Source organism: Colletotrichum chrysophilum, assembly GCF_026319265.1.
Source record: "Colletotrichum chrysophilum strain AFK26 chromosome Unknown scaffold_44, whole genome shotgun sequence".
NCBI lineage: Eukaryota > Fungi > Ascomycota > Sordariomycetes > Glomerellales > Glomerellaceae > Colletotrichum > Colletotrichum chrysophilum.
Window position 1 is genome coordinate 259,655 of NW_026517331.1, and position 20,300 is coordinate 279,954.

The 20,300-nt window shown below is 54.0% G+C and overlaps 5 protein-coding genes across 5 annotated transcripts; 3 read left to right on the forward strand and 2 right to left on the reverse strand.

Moving 5' to 3' along the window:
• Positions 1 to 3,371: 3,371 nt before the first annotated feature.
• Positions 3,372 to 10,964, reverse strand: COL26b_006174 (Type I Iterative PKS; the record flags this gene model as incomplete). The annotated part of the gene is made up of 9 exons (XM_053178998.1): positions 3,372 to 4,292; positions 4,350 to 4,658; positions 4,725 to 4,896; positions 4,967 to 5,304; positions 5,380 to 7,734; positions 7,774 to 10,219; positions 10,290 to 10,407; positions 10,484 to 10,592; positions 10,653 to 10,964. The coding sequence occupies 9 exons, from the start codon at positions 10,962 to 10,964 to the stop codon at positions 3,372 to 3,374; spliced, it is 7,080 nt and encodes a 2,359-aa protein (XP_053037124.1).
• Positions 10,965 to 11,706: 742 nt separating this feature from the next.
• COL26b_006175 (uncharacterized protein) lies at positions 11,707 to 12,651 on the forward strand (the record flags this gene model as incomplete). Its single annotated transcript, XM_053178999.1, has 3 exons — positions 11,707 to 11,814; positions 11,866 to 12,147; positions 12,214 to 12,651. The coding sequence occupies 3 exons, from the start codon at positions 11,707 to 11,709 to the stop codon at positions 12,649 to 12,651; spliced, it is 828 nt and encodes a 275-aa protein (XP_053037125.1).
• An 804-nt stretch (positions 12,652 to 13,455) lies between these two features.
• COL26b_006176 (uncharacterized protein) lies at positions 13,456 to 15,269 on the forward strand (the record flags this gene model as incomplete). Its single annotated transcript, XM_053179000.1, has 2 exons — positions 13,456 to 13,904; positions 13,994 to 15,269. The coding sequence occupies 2 exons, from the start codon at positions 13,456 to 13,458 to the stop codon at positions 15,267 to 15,269; spliced, it is 1,725 nt and encodes a 574-aa protein (XP_053037126.1).
• A 946-nt stretch (positions 15,270 to 16,215) lies between these two features.
• Positions 16,216 to 17,097, reverse strand: COL26b_006177 (uncharacterized protein; the record flags this gene model as incomplete). The annotated part of the gene is made up of 3 exons (XM_053179001.1): positions 16,216 to 16,367; positions 16,732 to 16,840; positions 16,897 to 17,097. The coding sequence occupies 3 exons, from the start codon at positions 17,095 to 17,097 to the stop codon at positions 16,216 to 16,218; spliced, it is 462 nt and encodes a 153-aa protein (XP_053037127.1).
• A 1,008-nt stretch (positions 17,098 to 18,105) lies between these two features.
• COL26b_006178 (uncharacterized protein) lies at positions 18,106 to 19,621 on the forward strand (the record flags this gene model as incomplete). The annotated part of the gene is made up of 2 exons (XM_053179002.1): positions 18,106 to 19,111; positions 19,185 to 19,621. The coding sequence occupies 2 exons, from the start codon at positions 18,106 to 18,108 to the stop codon at positions 19,619 to 19,621; spliced, it is 1,443 nt and encodes a 480-aa protein (XP_053037128.1).
• Positions 19,622 to 20,300: the final 679 nt, after the last annotated feature.

Consider the following 20,300-nt stretch of genomic DNA (forward strand, 5'->3'; position numbering starts at 1 on the left):
GTAAAATCTAGTCCTGTCTTCGGAAAGTCTAATTATCGCACCACCGGCCCCTCGGAATGCACACTTTGCACAATTTTAAGGGGGCGGACATTAACGCAAGGTGGTGAAGAACTAATTTAGACTGCTCTACACGGAATACACACAGCGGCAGATTCGAGGTTGCTGGACGTCTTGCCAATTTTACCGGAAGTGCTAGGTGGCGATAGCTTCCTATGTGAACCACAAGACCGTATTTGACAAACAACATGAATGAAGAAGTAAAGTGCAGAAGGTAATATGGGAAGAAAATTCATTTCATGCCTGGAATTCCCTTCAAATCAAGGACAGCTCATTTCTCCCATTCAATTCGTTTGCCTTCATCCTCAGCCGGTATGTTGACTTCCCATTTCCTCCTGGCAATCCTCTCGTAATTATCTTCTCCACCGCATTATCATCCATGCCAGTGCTCCTAGAAATCAAATTTTGTCTCTGAGGAAACAACCTGACTTAAAGAAGCCCATACGTTGCCGAGCCAGCTGGCTTTCGTCCACCCCAAGAACAGTACGGTTGTTATCGTGAGGAGAATGAAATGGGCAACTATCATGAGGGCAACTATGGAGAAACCGGTCCATCCTGTAGGTATGAGAGCCTGGCTAGAAAGGGCTCTCACAGCTGCTGACTTCTTGTCAAAGTATGGTAGACTTTCGTAGTATGCCATTTGTCGAAGAACTGTGAAAAGCCCCTGAAGGCCTTGTGCCAGGCTATCAGTATGTTGTACGATGGCCTGAAACAGCTCGGCATGCGCATAGTGTACAGCGTAAGGGTAGAACGCTCCTGGGAGCAGAAAACCACTTGGTAGGATTTCGAATGTTGCAGTAGCCCCATTCAAGCTCATATATGGCATGCCACCCGCCACGGCATTGAACCCGCCACGGCATTGAAAGCCATCCATTTTTCCCGTACGCTTGCCGTTCTGAGATAACTCAGGAACTCCCAACTCGAATTTGGGTGCAGGTTTAGGATACCTCGGAGATCCGGTGAGGTTGCGTTGGTACCGAGATTTAGATATTGATCTCTAATCGAGGCTGTCTCGTACCGACCTGTGTCTCGGTCCCGCGAGAGGGTTGGCTCGGATCCCTCATGACTACTGGAAATCCTGACTTTCCCATGAAAACCAGGCATGTTGGTAAAGCATGTGCTGATCGATACTTTGCCGCTAAAAAGGCCAGCTCGGGGTGACCAATCTACCCAGGCCCCATTGTTTGATGTCTTCCAGTTCGACGTCGCAACGGAATCCCAAATAAGATTGTCGTCGTCGCTTATGTCTCCTTGAGCCTTTATGTATGTTTGCCATTCGTCTATAGACCCCGTAGTATTGAAGACAAGGAAGGCACTGGTGGAAAACGAACGGTATGGAAGTACAGTCGAATTAAGATCGGGTAGCTGTGAGTAGTTCTGCTTTTGCGACATCAAACCGCCCACAACAGAACAGATCGATACCGGCCAATACTTGCTGTCTTCAGTATCTTGGGGTGCGGAAACTGCACATCTGAATTGATGACCTATTAGAGGTGGCTTGTAGTAAGATGAGAAGAATGAAAATCCTCCGGGGATTGAGAAGCGACCTTTAGCAATGATCTCATCAAACTGATCAGCCCGGCTGTTGCCACCATGTGTTCCCGAGGACGCTGTTGAAAACATGATGTTTGTAAGATTCGGTCGAATGCAGACTACTCTCGAGTCAAATAAGACGCTGGGGCCTTCGTACTTTCGCAGCCTTGTGCGGTCGGTCACGGTAGAGAATGGTAAGATGGCCCGTAGCGTTGTCCCTGAATCGTCCATACTTTTGCTATCGGCGTCTGAAACAATCTCTGGGCCATATCTGAGCTCGGCAAACCGGAAATAAGTGGCGGGCTGGGGATTCCAGATCTTAGATCCTCTCAATGAGCCGGCCTTTGCGCTACTGAAACGGCCGATGCCAGTGCCAATTGCATCTCCTAGTTTGCTGCTGCTGTAAAACAATTCAACAGTCTTTGATGGTGTGATAATGCGGGTAATACTGAAATCGACCAGAAGCGCCGTTGATGTAAAATTAGACGTTGCTGTCAAAATAACCGCGACACAAACAGCAATGGCAAGTGGCGTCCTCAATATCGATCTTGAGACTAGGTTGTACGGAGATGTAGACAAGGCCCTGAGCATCGATACCAGCGCAACCGATCTCATAGGCACGCCAGTCCTTTCGATCAAAAGGGAGGCAATCATGCCAGTAAGGATGCCCATCTGAAAGCCAAGACAGACGCGAATGACGGCGGTTGTGACAGTCACGGTTACCGAAGGCCAGTTTTTGTCAATGATCAGGTCCCATATTTGACCATTGTCCATGTGCCCGGCTTGTGCGCGCATCGATGATCGCCAGATGTATGCTAGGAGAGTCATACCAACTACAATGCCGATTGAGCCCAGGACTAGGACAAAAATGCCAAACAAGCCGAGGGCATTCCATCGAGTGGGCGATGAGATGTGCTTTGCCGCGCCGTTCAACGACCCAGCTTCGTTCAATAAGGACGTTTCATCACTGGACTCTAGCTGTTCTGGTTGAACGCCCTGGCCAGTAGACACAAGAGATGAAGACCTCGCAGTGTATTGGCGGAAATCTTGGAGTGGCAGATTCTCGGAGTTGGACACAGGACCATTAGGTTGAGACTTCCGCCTACGGAGACTCTGAATCGTTGTTGTATCATCCATGTTGAGTGTTGGGTATGTGCTGTCATGAAAGGTGAGCTAGAACCTGGAAGGGAAGAAGTGCAGAAGACAAATTGTCGGAAGTCTGCTGCCTTACCGAGCTATATGTACTTCCAGGATATTTCGGAAGGCATGTGAAGAGGACCTGTCAACACAGGCGGAGTGCGACCTTGGCAGCAAGCTGAAATGCTGTGACAATCAGAAGGCTGGTGGCTGATCCTGCTGCCTCAGCATCTTGCAGGCCATGGCTCATTACAGGTCAAGTGCAGGTCACGGAATCAGGCTGTTCAGCAATGCTTACCCTTGGCAAAAGCCGCAAGAAATGCCACATTACCATTGAGGGCTAAGAGAGGCAGCTCCAAGTGTGGAGTGTTCGGAGGCTGTCTGGTTGGGAAAGGCTTAATAGCAAATAAGACGTCGATTCGTGTCTGTTAATGTCATTGCGGGCCGGCATTTATCCAAATGGAACGCTTTGAATCTGCAAAATCCCCAAGGTAACGTTTCTGTTTTGTTAAGAAGTCGTGTGAAATACGCCAAATAGTCTTGGATCTTTCTGAGGTAAGTTACTTTCGATTGCCTCCGGACTTCCTATTTGTGCTATTCAAAACCTGACCGAACTCCAAACACGAGACATAAACTCAAGTTACTTATTCGACCATGATCTTTGAAACAATCTTCTCGCAGAATGACAACAACGAGGACGCGTTCATGATGTCAACTGTGGTAACCAAAGCACCCAGCTCGTTGCGGACCCAGTTGCGCACCTCAACTGCCGCCAGCGAATCAATGCCATACACTGACAGCGGTCGGGCCGGGTCCATTGGCTCTGAGAGACGGAGCATGCGAACAAAACACTTGTTTACAACATCCACTAGACAGAAGAACCGGATTAGTACATGTGCATATTGGACCTCGAGGAGGAGAGGAGAAAAGATGTGGTCTTGCATACCTGTCGCTGCCACTTGTGCCGAAGTGTCAGCAGACTTCGACTTCAGGAGGAGAAGCAGCGCCTGCACATCCGCATTGGCACTGTTGCCGCCCTTGCCAGCAGCCCTGCCCCCGGCGGAACCGGTCCGCAGCGCCGCGAAGCGGGCGTCTTGCAAGAGCGCCGAGTCAGCAGGCTGCGGCGCTACAATACCAGTGACCATCTGCGCAGCCGACGGTGAGCCCGGGAACTTTCCTGCCTGCTGCAGGATGGAGAAGTAAAGGATCTGCCGCAGGAGGCCGTTATTAATGCCCTTAAAGGTGCGGCTGTCAAAATGCTTCTCCTGGAACCCATCGTTGTTGGCGATGAAGCCGTCGTCCTCGATGACGTCCAGGTCAATGGAGCACGCGGCCTGTCCCCGTTTCTGACGGTAGGCAGCGAAAGAGTCGAGGAAGACGTTGGCGGCGGCGTAGTTGGCCTGTCCGCGCTGCCCAATGACACCGGAGATACTGGAGAGCATGGTGAAGAAGTCGAGTTCGAGGCCGAGCTTCTCTGCTGCATCGTGGAGGTTCCATGTACCCTGAATCTTGCAGCCAACGGCTTGGTGGTATTCTTCCAGTGTCATGGAGTCGAACGGTCGGTCCTAGCGGAGGAAAATGTCAGAAACAACTCCATACCTTGTCTATAAGAAAACACTTACCCGGAGGACCATTGCGCCCTGAATGATTCCCCCAACTGGGAAGGACGTCTGGTTGAAGGCCCGCTGGACGTCGCCCTTGCTGGTCACATCGGCGGTCAGGAGGTCGATGCTTGATCCAAGGGCTTTGACCTGTTTGACAATAGAGCGGGACTTTTCGTCAGTGTGCCCGCTTCTGGAAATGACTGCGAGGTGTTTCGCGCCGCTTTTGGCGAGGTAGATGGCCAGGGCACCACAGAGACCGCGGAGACCGCCTACGATCAGATAGGTGGCATCATCGCGGAAGTGGAGGGTTTTCGGCGCGCGTCGGACCTTTAAGAAATCAGTATAAGCTTTTCCTACAATCGTATTTCTTTCTTTAGACGGATGGCAACTTACGGGCACAGAAATCTTCGCCTCGGGGCCGTCGGAAATGACGACCTTGCCAATGTGCTTACCCGCGCGTAGGTAGCGAACCGTGTTGGCGACGTCGGTGAAGGAGAAAATGTGGATGGGGTTGATTGGCTTGACGTGGCGTCCCTCGAGTAGTTCAAAGAGCTTGGTCATAAGACTTGAAGAGAACATAAGTCAGTCATGTATCTTCGTGATGCGACTGTGGGTGGCGAGGGAGGTATGCCTACCGGGCAATGAGGTGATCAGGGGCTCTCTGGTGAGACATATCAACGGCTCTCAGGGAGATATTGCGATCGAATGGCTCCATGGCAAGGCTGTTGCGATCCAAGATGTCTTTCTTTCCAATCTCAACCATGATACCTCCGTCGGCCAAGACACGGAAAGACTCGTCAAGCATGTCACCTGTGAGGGAGTTCAGAATGATATCGACTCCGCAGCCACCGGTCGCAGCCAAGATTTGGTCACCGAACGATGTGTCACGGGAGTTGAAGATGTGGTCGTCCTCCAGGCCGAAGGTGGACTTGAAGAATTCTCTCTTGTCAGGAGAACCAACAGTTGCAAAGACCTGGCGAAGAGAAAGTGTTAGTCACAACATTCGGAGACCAAAGTCATCTCTCGTTAAGGGAGTGGTCCCACTTACCTCCGCACCAGCATACTGAGCCAGCTGCATGGATGAAATGCCCACACCACCCGCCGCGGAGTGAATCAGCACGGTCTTGCCGGCCTTCACATCTGCCATGTCAAACAATGAGTAGATGGAAGTCAAGTAAACACCACAAAGAGTGGCGGCCTCCTCGAAAGACATCCAGTCAGGGAGGGCATGCACTCGTCCGGGCCGGGTGCGGACGCGGTTGGAAATGGTCGCCGGGGTGAAGACCACGACACGTTGCCCCACCTTGAGTGAAGTGACACTCGGCGAAACCTTCGTGACGATGCCAGCCGCCTCGCCACCCAGTTCACGCTCGTCACCAGGAACGATGCCCATGGTGACAACGACGTCCTTGTAATTAAAACCAGCGGCGTAAACCTCGACCTCGACGTAGCCGTCCTCAAGCGGCTGAGGCTCCGCCGTCACCTCGTGGTAATGGATAGAATCCATGTCGCCCAGACGCTCCGCACCCATGTTGATGATGGTATCGCTGGCGTGGATGTCCAGCACCTCTGTCTTGCGGTCGCTGGGGTGATGTCCCTGGAGCCTGGTGATTTCCCAGTCCGGCAGCAGACGGCTGACATGAACGACTCCGCCACGTTCGACAAACTCGCTCTCGAGCTGGTCCTTGGGGTCAGGCTGTGAAAGAATATCGAGGCAGGAGACGATGGCTGCGCCGGTGGCGTCTCCTTCGGGGCGCTCCACGTCCAGGTTGATGAGGCGGGCACCCTCTTCGGCGCGGACGGATCGGAAGAATCCGTTGATCGCCGCAGATTTGGGGTTGCTGACGTCCAAATGAGCACCGGAAGTCACCCAGAGGATTCTGCACTGCTTCTGGATGAGGTGCTTCAGAGTATGCCACTGCTTTGCGTCTGGGTTGATCATGATGGGTGACACCAACTCGTCAAGAACAAGGACGATCTGGCCGGCGGTGACGGTAGAAGGGTCAGCGAGCTTCTGGATATTCCAGCCACTTTGGATGATGTGTCCCAGAATCTTGCTGGACGCCTCATGGACGGTGCCGGTGAGGCTGATGAAGCTGACCGTCGGCAATGCCACCTCCAGTACCTTCTCGGTGTTTTGGACATAGACAACGGAAGTATCGTCATCGATGGTTTGAACACTGCCGAGCGAGCTGATTGAGACCCCCTGGCCAATACTGATCACAATGCTTCCGGCATCTACCGACTGGGAGATGCTCGCCAGAGCCCGATCTCGCGTCGTTGCATCGATACGGTCCGAAGCCTTGACGATGACGAGGTCAAACTTGACGTCTGGCACGATAGCAGCGGAGCTATTCACATCGAGCAAGCCAAACTGAGCGGACGGGGCGTGGGTCGAAAGCTGACTCTGGGCGCTGACCAGCGTCGCGGGATCGCTCACGGCAAAGTTGTACTGAGATGCGGCGCCGCGGATGGGGTTAGATTCTTCTTGAACCCACAGGCTTGATGCGTCAGTTGAGCTCAGGTTAACCTCCAGAACCTTGAGCGTTGGCTTCTTGTGCGCTACAAGATCAATCAGGTCCTTCGTCGTCTTGCCACTGTCCCTCAGGAATTGCCGCAGCTTGGGCTCCGGTGCGGACAGAAGCAGGGGGAGGTCAGCTTCCCACGCCAGGTGCGTGAAGAGGTGCTTGGCGCCCTCTTCCTCGCTGGTCTCGATGTCGCGCTTGGTCAGGCCCTTCATCTCGAAGATGAGCGACCCGTCCTTGGGGTCGTACAGAGACAGGTCGGAGCCGTAGTTGCGGTGGAGGTCCTCCCGTCCAATGCCCAGGAAGCGAGCCGAGGCCAGAGCGATTGCCTCCGCGGGTTGTTCGCGGCGCATGGGAATGACGAGACTGCTCAGGATCTGCGGCACGTGGACAGCTCCCACGAGCGGAATGTCACCCTTGGAGATAGCCAGGATGCCGATGTAGAAGCAGGCATCGATGCTGGCCGGGTGAATGGGATAGAACGACTGTCCGTACGTGGAGGGCGGGGGATCCATTGCCACGGTGGACCGGCTTTCGGTCACGCCCATGGTGGCCTCGAAAAGAAGATGCTTCTGGAAGCAAGGGCCGTAGTTATAGCCAGACTCTCGAACCGCCTTGTACATCATGCTGGCAGGCGTGGCGAGCTCCAAGGGCTTGAGAGAGCCGCTCGGGGCCGGCGTCTCCTTGTAGTCGGTCTCCACAGAGATCAAGCCGGCGCAATGCTCGGTGTAGACCGTGTCCTTGGTCGAGCAGACACGGAACTCAAACCAGTCGCGGATCGATCCCCCTCGTGCCGGTGTCAAGGTCAGCGTGTAAGTAGCAGATTCATCTTCCTCGAGCACCAAGGCGCGCAGGAAGCGGATGTCACGGAAGCGGAACTGTTACCGGGACGGCTCCTTTCCATCCCACTTCGTCACCATGGACACCTGGTACATGGCCTCCACCGCCATGGCACAGTAGCCCGCTCCCGGGAAGATGATCTGGTTTCCCATCATGTGGTCCCGCAGCCAGGGCATGTCACCGAGGCGGAGAGTCTTTTGGAAAATGGGAGACTGCCATGCGGTGCCGTTCATCTTTGATCCCAGGAGGTCGTGGTTGATGAACTTCTTGAAGCGCCAGTCACGGCTGGCCTGCGTCTCGTGCCAGTACCGCTGAGAGTGGTTCCACGAATAATTTGGCAGATCGACAATGACCGAAGGAGTCCTCGACTCGTGGGTTCGGTTGACCTTCCTGAGATCTACCGTCCCGCCGAGGAGGAAGAGTTGGCCCGCGACATTGTACAAGGACTGGATCGAGTCTGGTCCACGCTTCAACGCCGATGTATACGACGCGTCGGCCGGCGCACCCGAGAGAGTCTTTTTGATCTGGGCGATGGGACCTGACAGAGCGTTGCTAGGGCCGATCTCGATGAGGAAATCGACACCAGCTTGCGGGTCTTGGAAAAGCTCCTTCGCCGCCGTGGTGAAACGGACCGGGGAAACCATGTTGCTCTTCCAGTAAGCGGCATCTGGCGCCTCGGTCAGGACCTGACCGGTGACGGAACTGAACATCTTAGCCGTGGGCTTGCTGGGAGATGCGTTCTTGCTACCCTTTAGCATCTTCTCGTACACTTCTCCAATCGGGGCCATGTAGTCCGAGTGGTACGCAGCATCGACCAGAAGCAACCTCGCGAAGTGGCCATCCTGCTTCAGGCGTTCCTCGAGTGACTTTAGCGCTGCGGCAGCGCCGGAGAGAGTAATGCTGCTAGGACTGTTGTAGCAGGCAATCTGAACCTTGCTCTCTGGTTCAATGTACTTCTCGACCGTCTCGACATCGACACCAACAGCCAACATTCCCAGTGGCTCCTTGGGAGGGAACTTCTTGGTGGCTTGACCACGGTAATATGCAATCTTGATGGCGTCGTCTGGTGTGATCAGGCCGGCAGCGGCGGCAGCAGCAATCTCCCCAGATGAGTGTCCCACCACGGCCTCGGGACTGATACCCCATTCCTTCACCACCTCGAGGATGGCCAATTGCAAAGCGGTTACGAGAGGCTGGGAGTACTCTGGCTGTCGCAGGGCCGCAGAGCTTCTTTCCTCGGTCAGCTCGGCAAGCAAACTCCAAGAAGGCGCATCGGGAAGCTTCTGGAGGACCTGGTCCAACTCCTCAATCACCTGCCTCGCCTGCGGGAAAGCCTGGACGAGACTGCATCCCATCTGCGGCCACTGCGCTCCCTGGCCGGTGAAGACGAACCCGACCCGCGGCTTCGAGGCAGCCTTCTGACCGAATTGAATCTTCCCTTGGTCAATGCTGCTGCTGGAGTTTGTGGTAAGGAAAGCGCGGTAGTAGTGATGACTTCTGCGCTCTGAGAGCGTATACGCCAGGTCGTCGATGTCGACCGAAACTCCGGGGTTGATCAGGTGCCCCGAGAGCGCGCTGATGTAGCTCTTCAACGACGACTGATCGTTCGCGGACAAGACAAGTACCTTTGACGGAGCATCCTCGGCGATGATCACGTCTTCATCATCATCGTCATCACCGAAGAAGTCCGACGTGATCTCCTTGTAGGAGGATACGTGGGTTGCAAAGGGGGCGTTTTCCAAGATGGCGTGTGCATTTGAGCCGCCGAAACCAAATGAGTTCACACTTGCACGGCGGACGTCCAAAGATGTCTCTGGCCACTTGATGGACATGCGCGTGGGACGAACTCGGAAGCCCGCGAAGTCGATGTTGGGGTTGGGGGTCACAAAGGTCGGGTTGCCGGTGATGATGCTATGCTCGAGCGCAAGAACGACTTTCATCAAACCAGACAAGCCTGCCGCGGCCTCAGAGTGGCCGATGTTGCTCTTAATGGATCCGATCACGAGGTCCTGGCCGACCTCGCGGGTGCCTGCGAAAACGGAGGCGGCGCCCCTGACTTCAATTGGGTCTCCGGCAGGCGTGCCGGTACCGTGGCACTCTAGGTATTGTGTATCGTTGAAGTTCTTGATGCCAGCGTTGGCGTATGCCGCCCTGATGGCAGCCGACTGGGCCTCGGCGCTGGGACTGGCGATTCCAGGTGTTCGGCCGTCACTGTTGGTGGCGGTGCCGCGGATGACGGCGCGGATCGGGTCGCCGTCCCGCAGGGCATCGTCAAGACGCTTCAGGTAGACAACGTTCATGCCTTCTGCCTTGGCATAGCCATCTGCCTTGGCATCGAAGCTGTGGCATCGGCCGGTAGCTGACTGTGTCATGCGCATCATGCCGATCTCTTCGTTGTGCTCGGGAGTCAGCCAGAGACTGGCACCGGATACCAGCATTCCGTCTGCCTGGTGGGTGTCGAGGTAACGGCAGGCAACTTCGACGCCGACAAGACTGGCAGAGCATGCCGAGTCTACTGTCATACTGGTACGAGAATTAGTTCCCTCTATGTTTTGCTCAGAGGAACTCAGGCTGATGGCTATCTCCAACTTACCTGGGGCCGTGGACGTTGAGGAAGTGACTGATCCGATTACTCAAAATGGACCAGGCGACACCTATCGTCGCGGACTCTGGACGGTTCTCGGGGTCACGACTCTGCATAGAGGCATAGTCTATCAAACATGCAGTGTCAGTAACATATAACATCGTTTCGAACCGAGGCAAGGTATCATGAGGTAAGTCACGTACCCACGATGTTCGTGCCGACAAGGCATCCAACCCTTTTGCCGCTGATGGCCTCGAGCGGAATGCCCGCGTTCTCCAAGCACTCGTATGCAACCTCGAGGAGGATACGTTGCTAAGGGTCCATGGCTATGCAGTCAACACGGCTGATGTTGAAGAATTGCCCGTCAAAGACCTCCGGGTCAACGTCCTCCATGAACATGCCACCGGGGCTCTTCATCGTTCTTGGCCTGCGGTGCTCATCATGGTGCCCGGCCAAGCTGAAGCGTGTGGCTGGAGGCTCGTTCTTCGCGATACCGCCGCGTTGCAGAAAGTCCCAGAGCAGGGTGGGTGAGTTGCTGTGGCCAGGGAGACGACAGGCCATGCCCACGACGGCAACGGGTGTCTGTGTGTGGTTACGCTGGGCGCCATCGTTGACCATGGCGTATGAGTTGCCGCTATCACTCGACCACGCAGGGGTCTGCTTGGTGTCTGATGAGATGCTCATGATGGAGTTGAGTAAGAGAGAAGTGAGTTTGTGATTAGTTGTTGGATGAAGAAGCGGCGGAGAAAAAACTCAGGACTTGTCGGATAGATCTGGTTTAGATAGTCAATCCAAAAGACTTCGTGAAGAGCTATTGAGACTATACTTCTCATTCTGAGGCTCGTCAATTCCATCTTACAGGACTCAGTGCTCTCGATGGTTTAGGAGGTGCAAATCGATTATCCCATTATGTCGCTGTTCAGTTCTGCCCGGGTATGCACGATTATTGGCAAGCAATGATGCAATGTAAGCATGAGATGCAGTGTAAGCAAATACAAGAGAGACTGAGAGCCAGGCGGGTCAAGATTACATGTGAAGCGGAGACGTTTATTGATTATGAGATCAAGGAGCGTCCATGGGAATGAGGTTCACTCGACTGTGGCTATCCATGGAATCCAATTGGTGACGGTACGAACGACTTGCTCCTGCCTCTCACTCCAGGCCTCGCAGAAGCATCATTACTTACCGATGTGCCGATTACGTATCATGCAGGCTTTGAAAGTCAGAGTTGCGTTCTTGTTAAGATGGAGAGAATGAGACTTGAAGAGACCTTGGCTCCCCTTCGTGTCAATACAGCCCTCGCGTGTGGTTATGTTAAAGGTTCCCTCAATCTATAGGGAGCAGACAAAATCCAATAGAATCACCATCTGTTACATCCTTCTTTGCATACTACACTTCAATTCTTGTGAAAACTCAAGCTAGCACCATGGCTGCTCGCGAAGACGTCGAGTTCAGAACCATTGATGGTCTCGTCCTCCGTGGCTGGCTATACCCAGCAACAAAGCGAGGAGCAGCCATTATCGCGACTCCCGGAGTACGTCCTCTCACCCCAAACTTGAAGACATAGAGCCCTAACCTCCCGCAGTTCAACTTCACCAAAGAGACCATGGTTGCGGAAGTCGCCGAGTACTTCCAGAAATTTGATTTCACAGTCCTCATCTACGATCCCCGCTCTATCGGGTTAAGCGATGGTTCACCGCGCAACGAAATTCATCCCTCGCGAAACGTCGAGGACTACCACGATGCCTTGACATTCCTCAAAGGCCACCCGCTGGTTGACCCGGCGCGCATCGCCTACTGGGGCTTCTCGTACAGCGGCATGCTGGCCCTCATCGCGGCTTCGCTGGACAAACGCGCAAAAGCCGTGGTGGCCATGTGCCCGCTGACAATCTGGGACTTTCCCCCCGAGAAGTGACCTCGTGTACTAGCAAAGGCGCTCCGTGATCGCGAGTCGCGCGCTGCAGGCAACAAGCCCGTCTACATTCCAATGCTGACTGCCGAAGGGGAGAACCCGGCGGGTTTCGGCAAGGGCTTCGACGTGAACGGCTTCAAGATGATGGCAGGGGCGAAAGAGCTGCAGCCAACCTTTGAGTTGGAGACGACGCTGGGCAGCTACTACCACATTGCTGCCTTCCAGCCGATGGGACTGATTCCTTACGTTTCTCCAACCCCAGTTATGGTGGTCACACCGGAGCATGACGTGGTCTCGCCCGCAGAGCTTCAGCGGACCGAGATCTACGACCGGTTGAAGGAGCCTAAGCGCCACCTGGTAGTTCCGGACAGGGGGCACATGGATGTGCTGAGTGGCGACGACTTTGCAAGGGTGCTGGATGCGCAAGTTGCCTTCCTGCGTGAGGTTTTGGGAGCCTAAGCTGGATCATGTTTGTGTCTTTTGCTGTTCTAGAATCCTCTTGGCTGTTATCATGTGCGGCACACGAATGATTGATTGCTATATTACTATGGTACCCAATGGAATAATTTTGTTTTATTGCTTCCACGTTCCTGAAATCGACTTGGCATGCGTTCGCGGACTAATTGACGCGTGCTTATCCTAGCTGCATGCTTACATGCACGTAATCCGGCGCGGGGCGAAGCACCGTGTGTGTGAGAAGCTGAAGAAAGACACAATGGCCATCATCATCAATCGGCACGTCTGTCAAAAGTCCTTCCGTGCCGTAGACTAGTGAGTCTCGGCTAGAGAAATGACACCCTTCTTAGTTAGTCGGGCCAGGTAGTGGCTCTTCACACGCCTCAACACATGCTTATCTGCACATAAGCAAGCAATAGGTGTGCCTATGGACCCTGATAACGAACACATCGAGCGTCTCTTCGGAATCAGGATCCGGGTGGCTACGCTTTGGGGGCTGCTCGCGTCCAACATCTCTGGTCTTTGGACTCTCCCTTTCGAATTCATGCCATGAGTCCTACGAGAATATTGATTTCTCGCGTGGAGGCGAAGCGGCGCAAAGGACCCCATTCAATCTCAGCTTTCGTAAATAGAAAATCAGTGTGTAAGGGCCGTAGCAAGGCTCCTAGCTGTTAGCTTTCATATAAAGGGCTTGATGCAAACAACATGCAATTGCCTCGTAGGGCTTCTTGAGGCTACCTGTAACCCGGACCAGTCATCGAATGAAACTCTGACTCGCTTTTCTTGGCTTGCAGAAACACCGAAACCATGATGATCATTCTCCTATTTCTCCTCGCTTCGACCGCTCTTGCAGCGACCTACCCGCGGCCGGCTGCATGTCGTTACATTTCCGGGGACCCTGGTTGGCCCAGCTCCTCAGTTTGGAATCGTCTCAATGCAACCGTGGGAGGACGTCTGCTGGCCACGAACCCTCTCGCCCACTCGTGTCATGATCCTACCTACTCCGATGACACCTGCACCTCGTTGCGAAAGCAGTGGGGACAACCCAACCTGCAGATTCCTTACCCTGCCGAATTTCTGTCACCCTGGTTCCAGAACCAGTCCTGCGTCCCGTTTACACCTCGGTCATCCGCTTGCGAACTCGGCAACTATGCCAGTTATTCCATCAATGTGAAGGGCCCCAACGATATCATTTCTGGGCTGAAGTTCGCGCAGCAGAATATTGTGCGTCTTGTTATCAAGAACACCGGCCATGAGTATGTTCTCCTCCTGATTATGGCTCTGATTATCTCCATATGTGGCACGCAGATTATGCAGAGCTGACCATGCCTCCGTGAAACAACAGTCAGAATGGCAAAGGGACCGGCAAGGGAGCCCTTTCTCTCCGGACACACAACCTGAAAGACAAGAGGTTCATCGCCTCCTACAAGAGCAGCTACTACAAGGGACCAGCCATCAAGCTCGGCGCTGGCGTGCAGGGCGGGGAGGCTGCCACCTTCGCGCACCAGAACGGGGGCTACCGCGTGGTTGCTGGCTCCTGTCCTACGGTCGGCTTGGTAGGCGGATACACCCAGGGTGGAGGCCACTCATCTCTGTCTGGTATCTACGGGCTCGGGGCTGACAACGTGCTCGAATGGGAGGTCATCACGGCCACGGGCCAGCACCTCACCGCGACTATGGAGAAGAACACTGACCTGTACTGGGCGCTCAGCGGCGGCGGGCCCGGCACATACGGAGTCGTCGTGTCGATGACGACCAGGGTCTTCCCCGATGCTCCGACTGGCGCGGCCTCCTACTCCTTCAGCATCGCGTCCACGGGCAACAAAGAAGACGCGTACTGGAACGCGGTGACAACATTCCATGCGCAGCTACCTCCTCTTCTTGACCAGGGCGTCTACGTGACGTATTCCGTCACGAACAACACCTTCTACATCATTGCCATAATTGCGCCCAGTCACAACCAGACGGGGCTGAACACCCTAATGCAGCCGATGCTGACGGCGTTGTCTCAGCAGAACGGCCTCAGCGCCCAGTCGCTTGGTCTGAATACCTTTGGCACCAGCAATGTCTACGACATCCTCGCCACCAACGTGTGGCCCGTTCTCCAGGACGCTTCTCTCGTCGCCGCTCAGGGCGGCCGGCTCATCACCCGCGCGAACCTCAATGCCAACCTCACCGGTGTCATGTCCGCCATGCGCAGTATCACGACCGGCGGCACCTTCTATCTGGCGTGCACCGCCATCAATACCACCACCGCCCAAGGTGTACCCCCTATCGCCAAGAACGCCGTCCTGCCCGCGTGGCGCGACACGTCGCTCAACTGCCTGGTCGGGACGGTCTGGGCCTGGGGTCAGTCGTGGGATCCAGTTCCTGGATGGCAGAAGGAGCTGCTCGATCGTGTGCTTCCGACCATCGAGGCCGTGACGCCGAACTCGGGGGCGTATCTCAACGAAGCCAACTTCGCTCAGCGAGATTGGCAGGGCCAGTTTTATGGAAAAAACTACCAGAAGCTGGTGGCGATCAAGAAGAAGTATGATCCCCAGGATTTGTTTTACGCGGTCTCCGCTGTGGGAAGCGAGGCGTGGGCTGCGGATGGACAGGGAAGATTGTGTCGAACTTGATGAAGGGTGTTGGATTCTGATGGGAATACATGAAGGCTGTATAGTACGTAAACATCGTTATTGAAGCAACATATCTTGCAATGAGGTGCAATTAGTAACAATGTATGTTAGTTGAGTTTCTAACTAGAAATTTGTTTTACCACGTCCAACTTCGGTGCTTAACCGACGATGAGCTGTCAGACCTTCAAGTATTAGCAATTATCTTCGCGTTCAATGTACTAGTGTTTGAGAAATTCATTCACTCTGCCGACACCTGGAACGTCTGAGCTTTGAAGTTCGCATCAGTTTCTACTGAGTAAAACGTGTGTCTAAAACTAAACATCGCTTTCGCTATCTATCGTATTTGTACAAGCGCTGTCTATCATCTTTCTAGGTGTTCTTAGACTTTACCTCTTATGTGTGAATCCATCATGTCTAACATCTTCTGGCCTCAACCTCCAAATCGGACCCGCTTCGAACCAACATAGCAACCCCTGCCTCAAATCCCTCCGTCACGGCAAGATGCAACAGCGTGTTCCCGTCCGCGTCGTACGCATCCAAGAGACATCCCAACCGAGCTTCCCCTGGCCCAATCGGATTTACGCCGTCGACAGCCCCCTGTCCGATCTCCGCCAGCAACAGCCGCAACACCTGCTCCCTCCGGTGGAGCACGGCTAGGTGCAACACGGAGCGTTGCCTGTTATCAACGGCGTCGCAGCGGGCGCCGGCGGTCAGAAGCGCACGCACCACCGGCGCGTGGCCGGCAACCACGGCGTGCATCAAAGGCGTGCGGCCCTCGCTGTCCGGGGCGTTGCAGTCCATGCCATGATGGCTCAGCAGCATTTGGATTATGCGATCATGGCCTTTTTGCGCTGCGATATGGAGAACACCAAGGTACTCGTATGTAGAGGCGGGCTCCTGGGGAGTCGGTATTGTTGGCGTAGTTGATGATGGAGAAAGATGGCCTCTAGTCCCGGGAGGCACAATACTGCGATTTTTGTTGTTCGTCGCGTTGGGTGTCAATGAAGATGACGGTGAGAATTGTTCGAATGGGCTTTGTCGCGGGGTCGAGGTGGAACCGTGAGACGGGGAACGAGAGGAGGGTGATGCTGAAGAATACTGGTACGACGGGGATATAATCTCGCCGGTATCAAGCCCTTGCGTTGTGGTTCTCGCTGCCGCCGATGTATTTGTGCTATTCTGAAGAAGATTGTCGATATTCAAGTCGTAGCTGAAGCTGTTCTCATGAGATTTGATGACATCGAAATAGGAAGGGCTCGTCTCGCTCGGATCATGATGTAGTTCGAAAGGTAATGAAATGGGCTCGAAGTTCAAGAACTGTTCACCACTGGTCGTCATGGTGGCATTTTGCTGCTGTTGTTGCTGTTGCTGCTGCTCGCGTCGTTCTTCACAAAGGGGCTGACAAACCCAACGTCAGTGATGCTGTGACGAATACTGCAAGTAGAGACACAGATGGACATACGGCGGAATCTACGCTGCGCATTGCGGTTCTGCAGCCGACGGCGTTCGCTGATGGTTGTGTGAGACGGCAAGTTCGTCGTGATGTTTCTGATGGCAGCTTCCACCTTGTCCTACGTCACATCAGCGGATCGATTTTCTTTAGTTGTTTTGCCTCTAATCATCCTACCTTAGAGCGTGATGCAATGTAGACCGTAGCACCCGCTGCATAGAGAATTTTGGTCAACTCTAAGCCGATACCCGCATTGCCGCCTCTAACGATGAATACTCGACCACTCTGCGAGTTGGCGGGCACATCAGCCTCGGTAAAGGTGGGCTTGGGAGGGTAGATTTGCGTGAGAGTGGCGCGGAGACTAGAAAAGGGTGCCATGGCGGCTTTTCGTTGGTGGCCTCGGAATTTTGTTGAAGGGCAGCGAGGGATGTTTCTGCTGGTGAGGTAATTATGGGAAAGCGAGCAGACCGAGTGAGGTTGGATGAGAACTCCGGCGTCAGGGACGCGGAGGATTTAGGTACTTCGGTGAGAATCGTTCTTGCATCCGCACAAGTTTTGTATCCGCCTCGGAATTTCTAAGCAAAGATAAACAAACGAGACATAAAGCGGGCGTTGATATGTAGGGATCAGATTCCCAACGGCTGTATCGTAAGGACCTTGCAGCTCGGTAAGCACGATGCAGCTAAGCCTGATCGCGTACATCGACGTACATTGACACAGAGCACAGCAGGCGCTGTGTGACTGGAGGATTTACCGGATGGCTTCTTCAGGCCATTCGTATTCAGCCGGATAAACGGCTGTTACGCCCGCCGCTCACATATGCAGCCTGGAGGCACGGGACGGGACGGTGGCTAGCTGCTCAATGCAAGTCGTAAGCATGGAATCCCTGCATCGACAAGGTACACAAGGTCTACTCCCTAACTCGGCACGGAATGCAGTCTTCACAAAACGATGGCGTGCGTGGGGGTATGTCTTACAAGTGTCGACTTGAATGTCAGCTATGCACGATTATCTGCGGTCATGCGAACTAGACTTTGATCGACTGGAACGACAGGATTAATCGCCAGATGTATTATGTAGGCATGACCAGACCTTTCCAAAACGCGATGAAGACTTTGGTCCAGAAGGTGAATTGATGACTTGGGAATGATAGGGCTTAGTCTGACTTACCTTAGGCTTTCGGTTACGCTCGTAATGTTGAATATGTTGATCACGTACAATAATTAGGAAGCGCCTAGGCCTACGCTGCAGCTTGCCGTCTAGTTGAGAAGCTGTTGTCCAAAACATCGCCATTGCGAAAACAGACAGGAACTTCACATCAGCTACTAACTCAGACAATATCATCTTGACATTGACGGCCAGGACAGGGTCATAGACACAACATTGATGGAGGGCTTTAACGACTCGAGTCGGAGGCCATTGGCCAACGTATTCCAGCCTGATTTAGGCTTTGTCGCCGCAGCTTCAGCAACAGCTCTCGTGATTGTCATCGGGTATATCACATGGATCGGCATCTATCGACTCTACTTCAGCCCTATTGCCAAATTCCCTGGCCCGAAGCTGGCCGCCCTGACCGGCCTGTACGAAGCATACTTCGATCTCGTCCCTAAGGGCGGTGGGCAGTTCCCCTTCGCCATTAAACGCATGCACGAGAAATATGGACCTATCGTGCGCATCAACCCCGATGAGCTGCACATCGACGATCCTGACTTCTTCGACACGCTGTATCCGACAAGCAAGCCATATGATAAGCTCAAACGGCTCGAGAACCGCTTCGGGATCCCAGGCGCGACGTTCAGCACAGCCCGCCATGAGCTACACAAGATACGCCGCGCAGCCATCAGCCCGTTCTTTGCAAAGTCCAAGGTGCGCGAGCAGACGGGCGACATTCAAGCATTGATGAACACTATCTCGCGTCGTCTCACAACCGAATATGCTGGTACCGGGCGTGTGCTCAATCTCCATGACGTCTGGCGCTGCTTCGCCGCCGACAACATCATGGACCTCGTCTTTGGTTCGCCGTTGGATTTACAGGAAATGTCCCGACAAACCGCCACCATTCGCGCTAGCCATCAAGCCACTGGGGGTAATGAGAAGCCGCGCCTGGGGCAGACCGGCCACGCAACTGTTTTTCATGAGATGCTAGCCTCCAGCCTCCCCAGTGAGGAACTAGAACACAAGCGCATGCAGCATGAGGCCGAATCACTCATTGGTGCCGGGCTTGAGACCACTGCCTGGACGCTTGCTCTGGGCAGCTTCTACATCTTGCACGATCCCGAAGTCTACGCCAAGTTGCAATCTGAGCTGACAAGCGCCACACCAGACGCGACTCAGATTCCCCCGTGGGCCACCTTGGAAACACTCCCCTACCTCACCGCGATCGTCAAGGAGAGTACGTTTACCTGTCCCTCGAGAGCCTCATCATCTTCTTCACATGGAAATCCGTCATGCTGATTCATCTGTAGCTTTGAGAATGGGCATGGGCGTCATCGAACGTTTAGTCCGCATCAACCGTAACCCAGCAAACCCCTGGGTTTACAAAGGCACCGTCATCCTGGCCAATGTCGCCGTCAGCATGGATCAATACCACATGCTGATGAACGAGCGTGTCTTCCCAGACCCGACCGCCTTCCGACCGGAACGCTGGCTTGGCGACCCCCGCGGACCAGATGGTATACACCCGCTCACCCACTACATGACCGTCTTCGGTCGCGGCACGCGAATGTGCCTCGGCCTGAACCTGGCGTACTCGGAGCTGTATATCGGGTTCGCCACACTGATCCGAAGACATAAGCTACGACTGGTTGATACTTCTGTACGAGATGTGGCATTTTATGCAGAGAACACAATCTTGTTTCCATGGCCTGGAACTCAGGGGATCCGGGTGTTAGTGGATAGCTAGAGTGTGAGCAATGGGTATATTATGAGGTATTACGCTGAGCTAGTGGAGATGCCGGCGGTTTGGCGCATTGAAGGAGGCAAGTCTGGCTTGAGGCTTTTTGTTACACTGATGATCGCCTCGAAAACCCCTTTAGGAATGGGGCCAACTTGACTAGATGAGGGAATGTGCTCTGGGACCTAACGAGTCTCAGTAGAGCTGATAGAATTCGAGGTATCATAGCAACTCGGTGTTCTATTTATAACAGACTTAGAATTAACAGTAATCTTTTGCAGTCGGTATAACATTCATATATCATCAACAAATTCAAATCTTGCTCAGGTAGGCGACGCATCTTCGATAATCAGTGCACCTAGTCATACACATTCAAATCTCATGATGTCTCATAATTCCGATAGGGAATTCGTATAGGCCAATGGTTGCTTCATACGCTTATCTTTTGGTCACTCTCTTGCGCCTCCCGTCGGTCGGGGAATGGGCGTCCAGTCACGTTGCGGCAGAAGCTGTCAGAACCACGTACATTCGACAGTACCCTAATCCCGAAGTGCAAGCTCGCACCCCGCGGTCTGGCCGGCACAGGCACAGGAAAAGTCACAGAACAATTCCAATCACCTGATTTGACGTGGCCCAGGCATTTTCAGGTTGCAACACCAGCTGCCCAAGCTGCTGATCTGCTCATCCC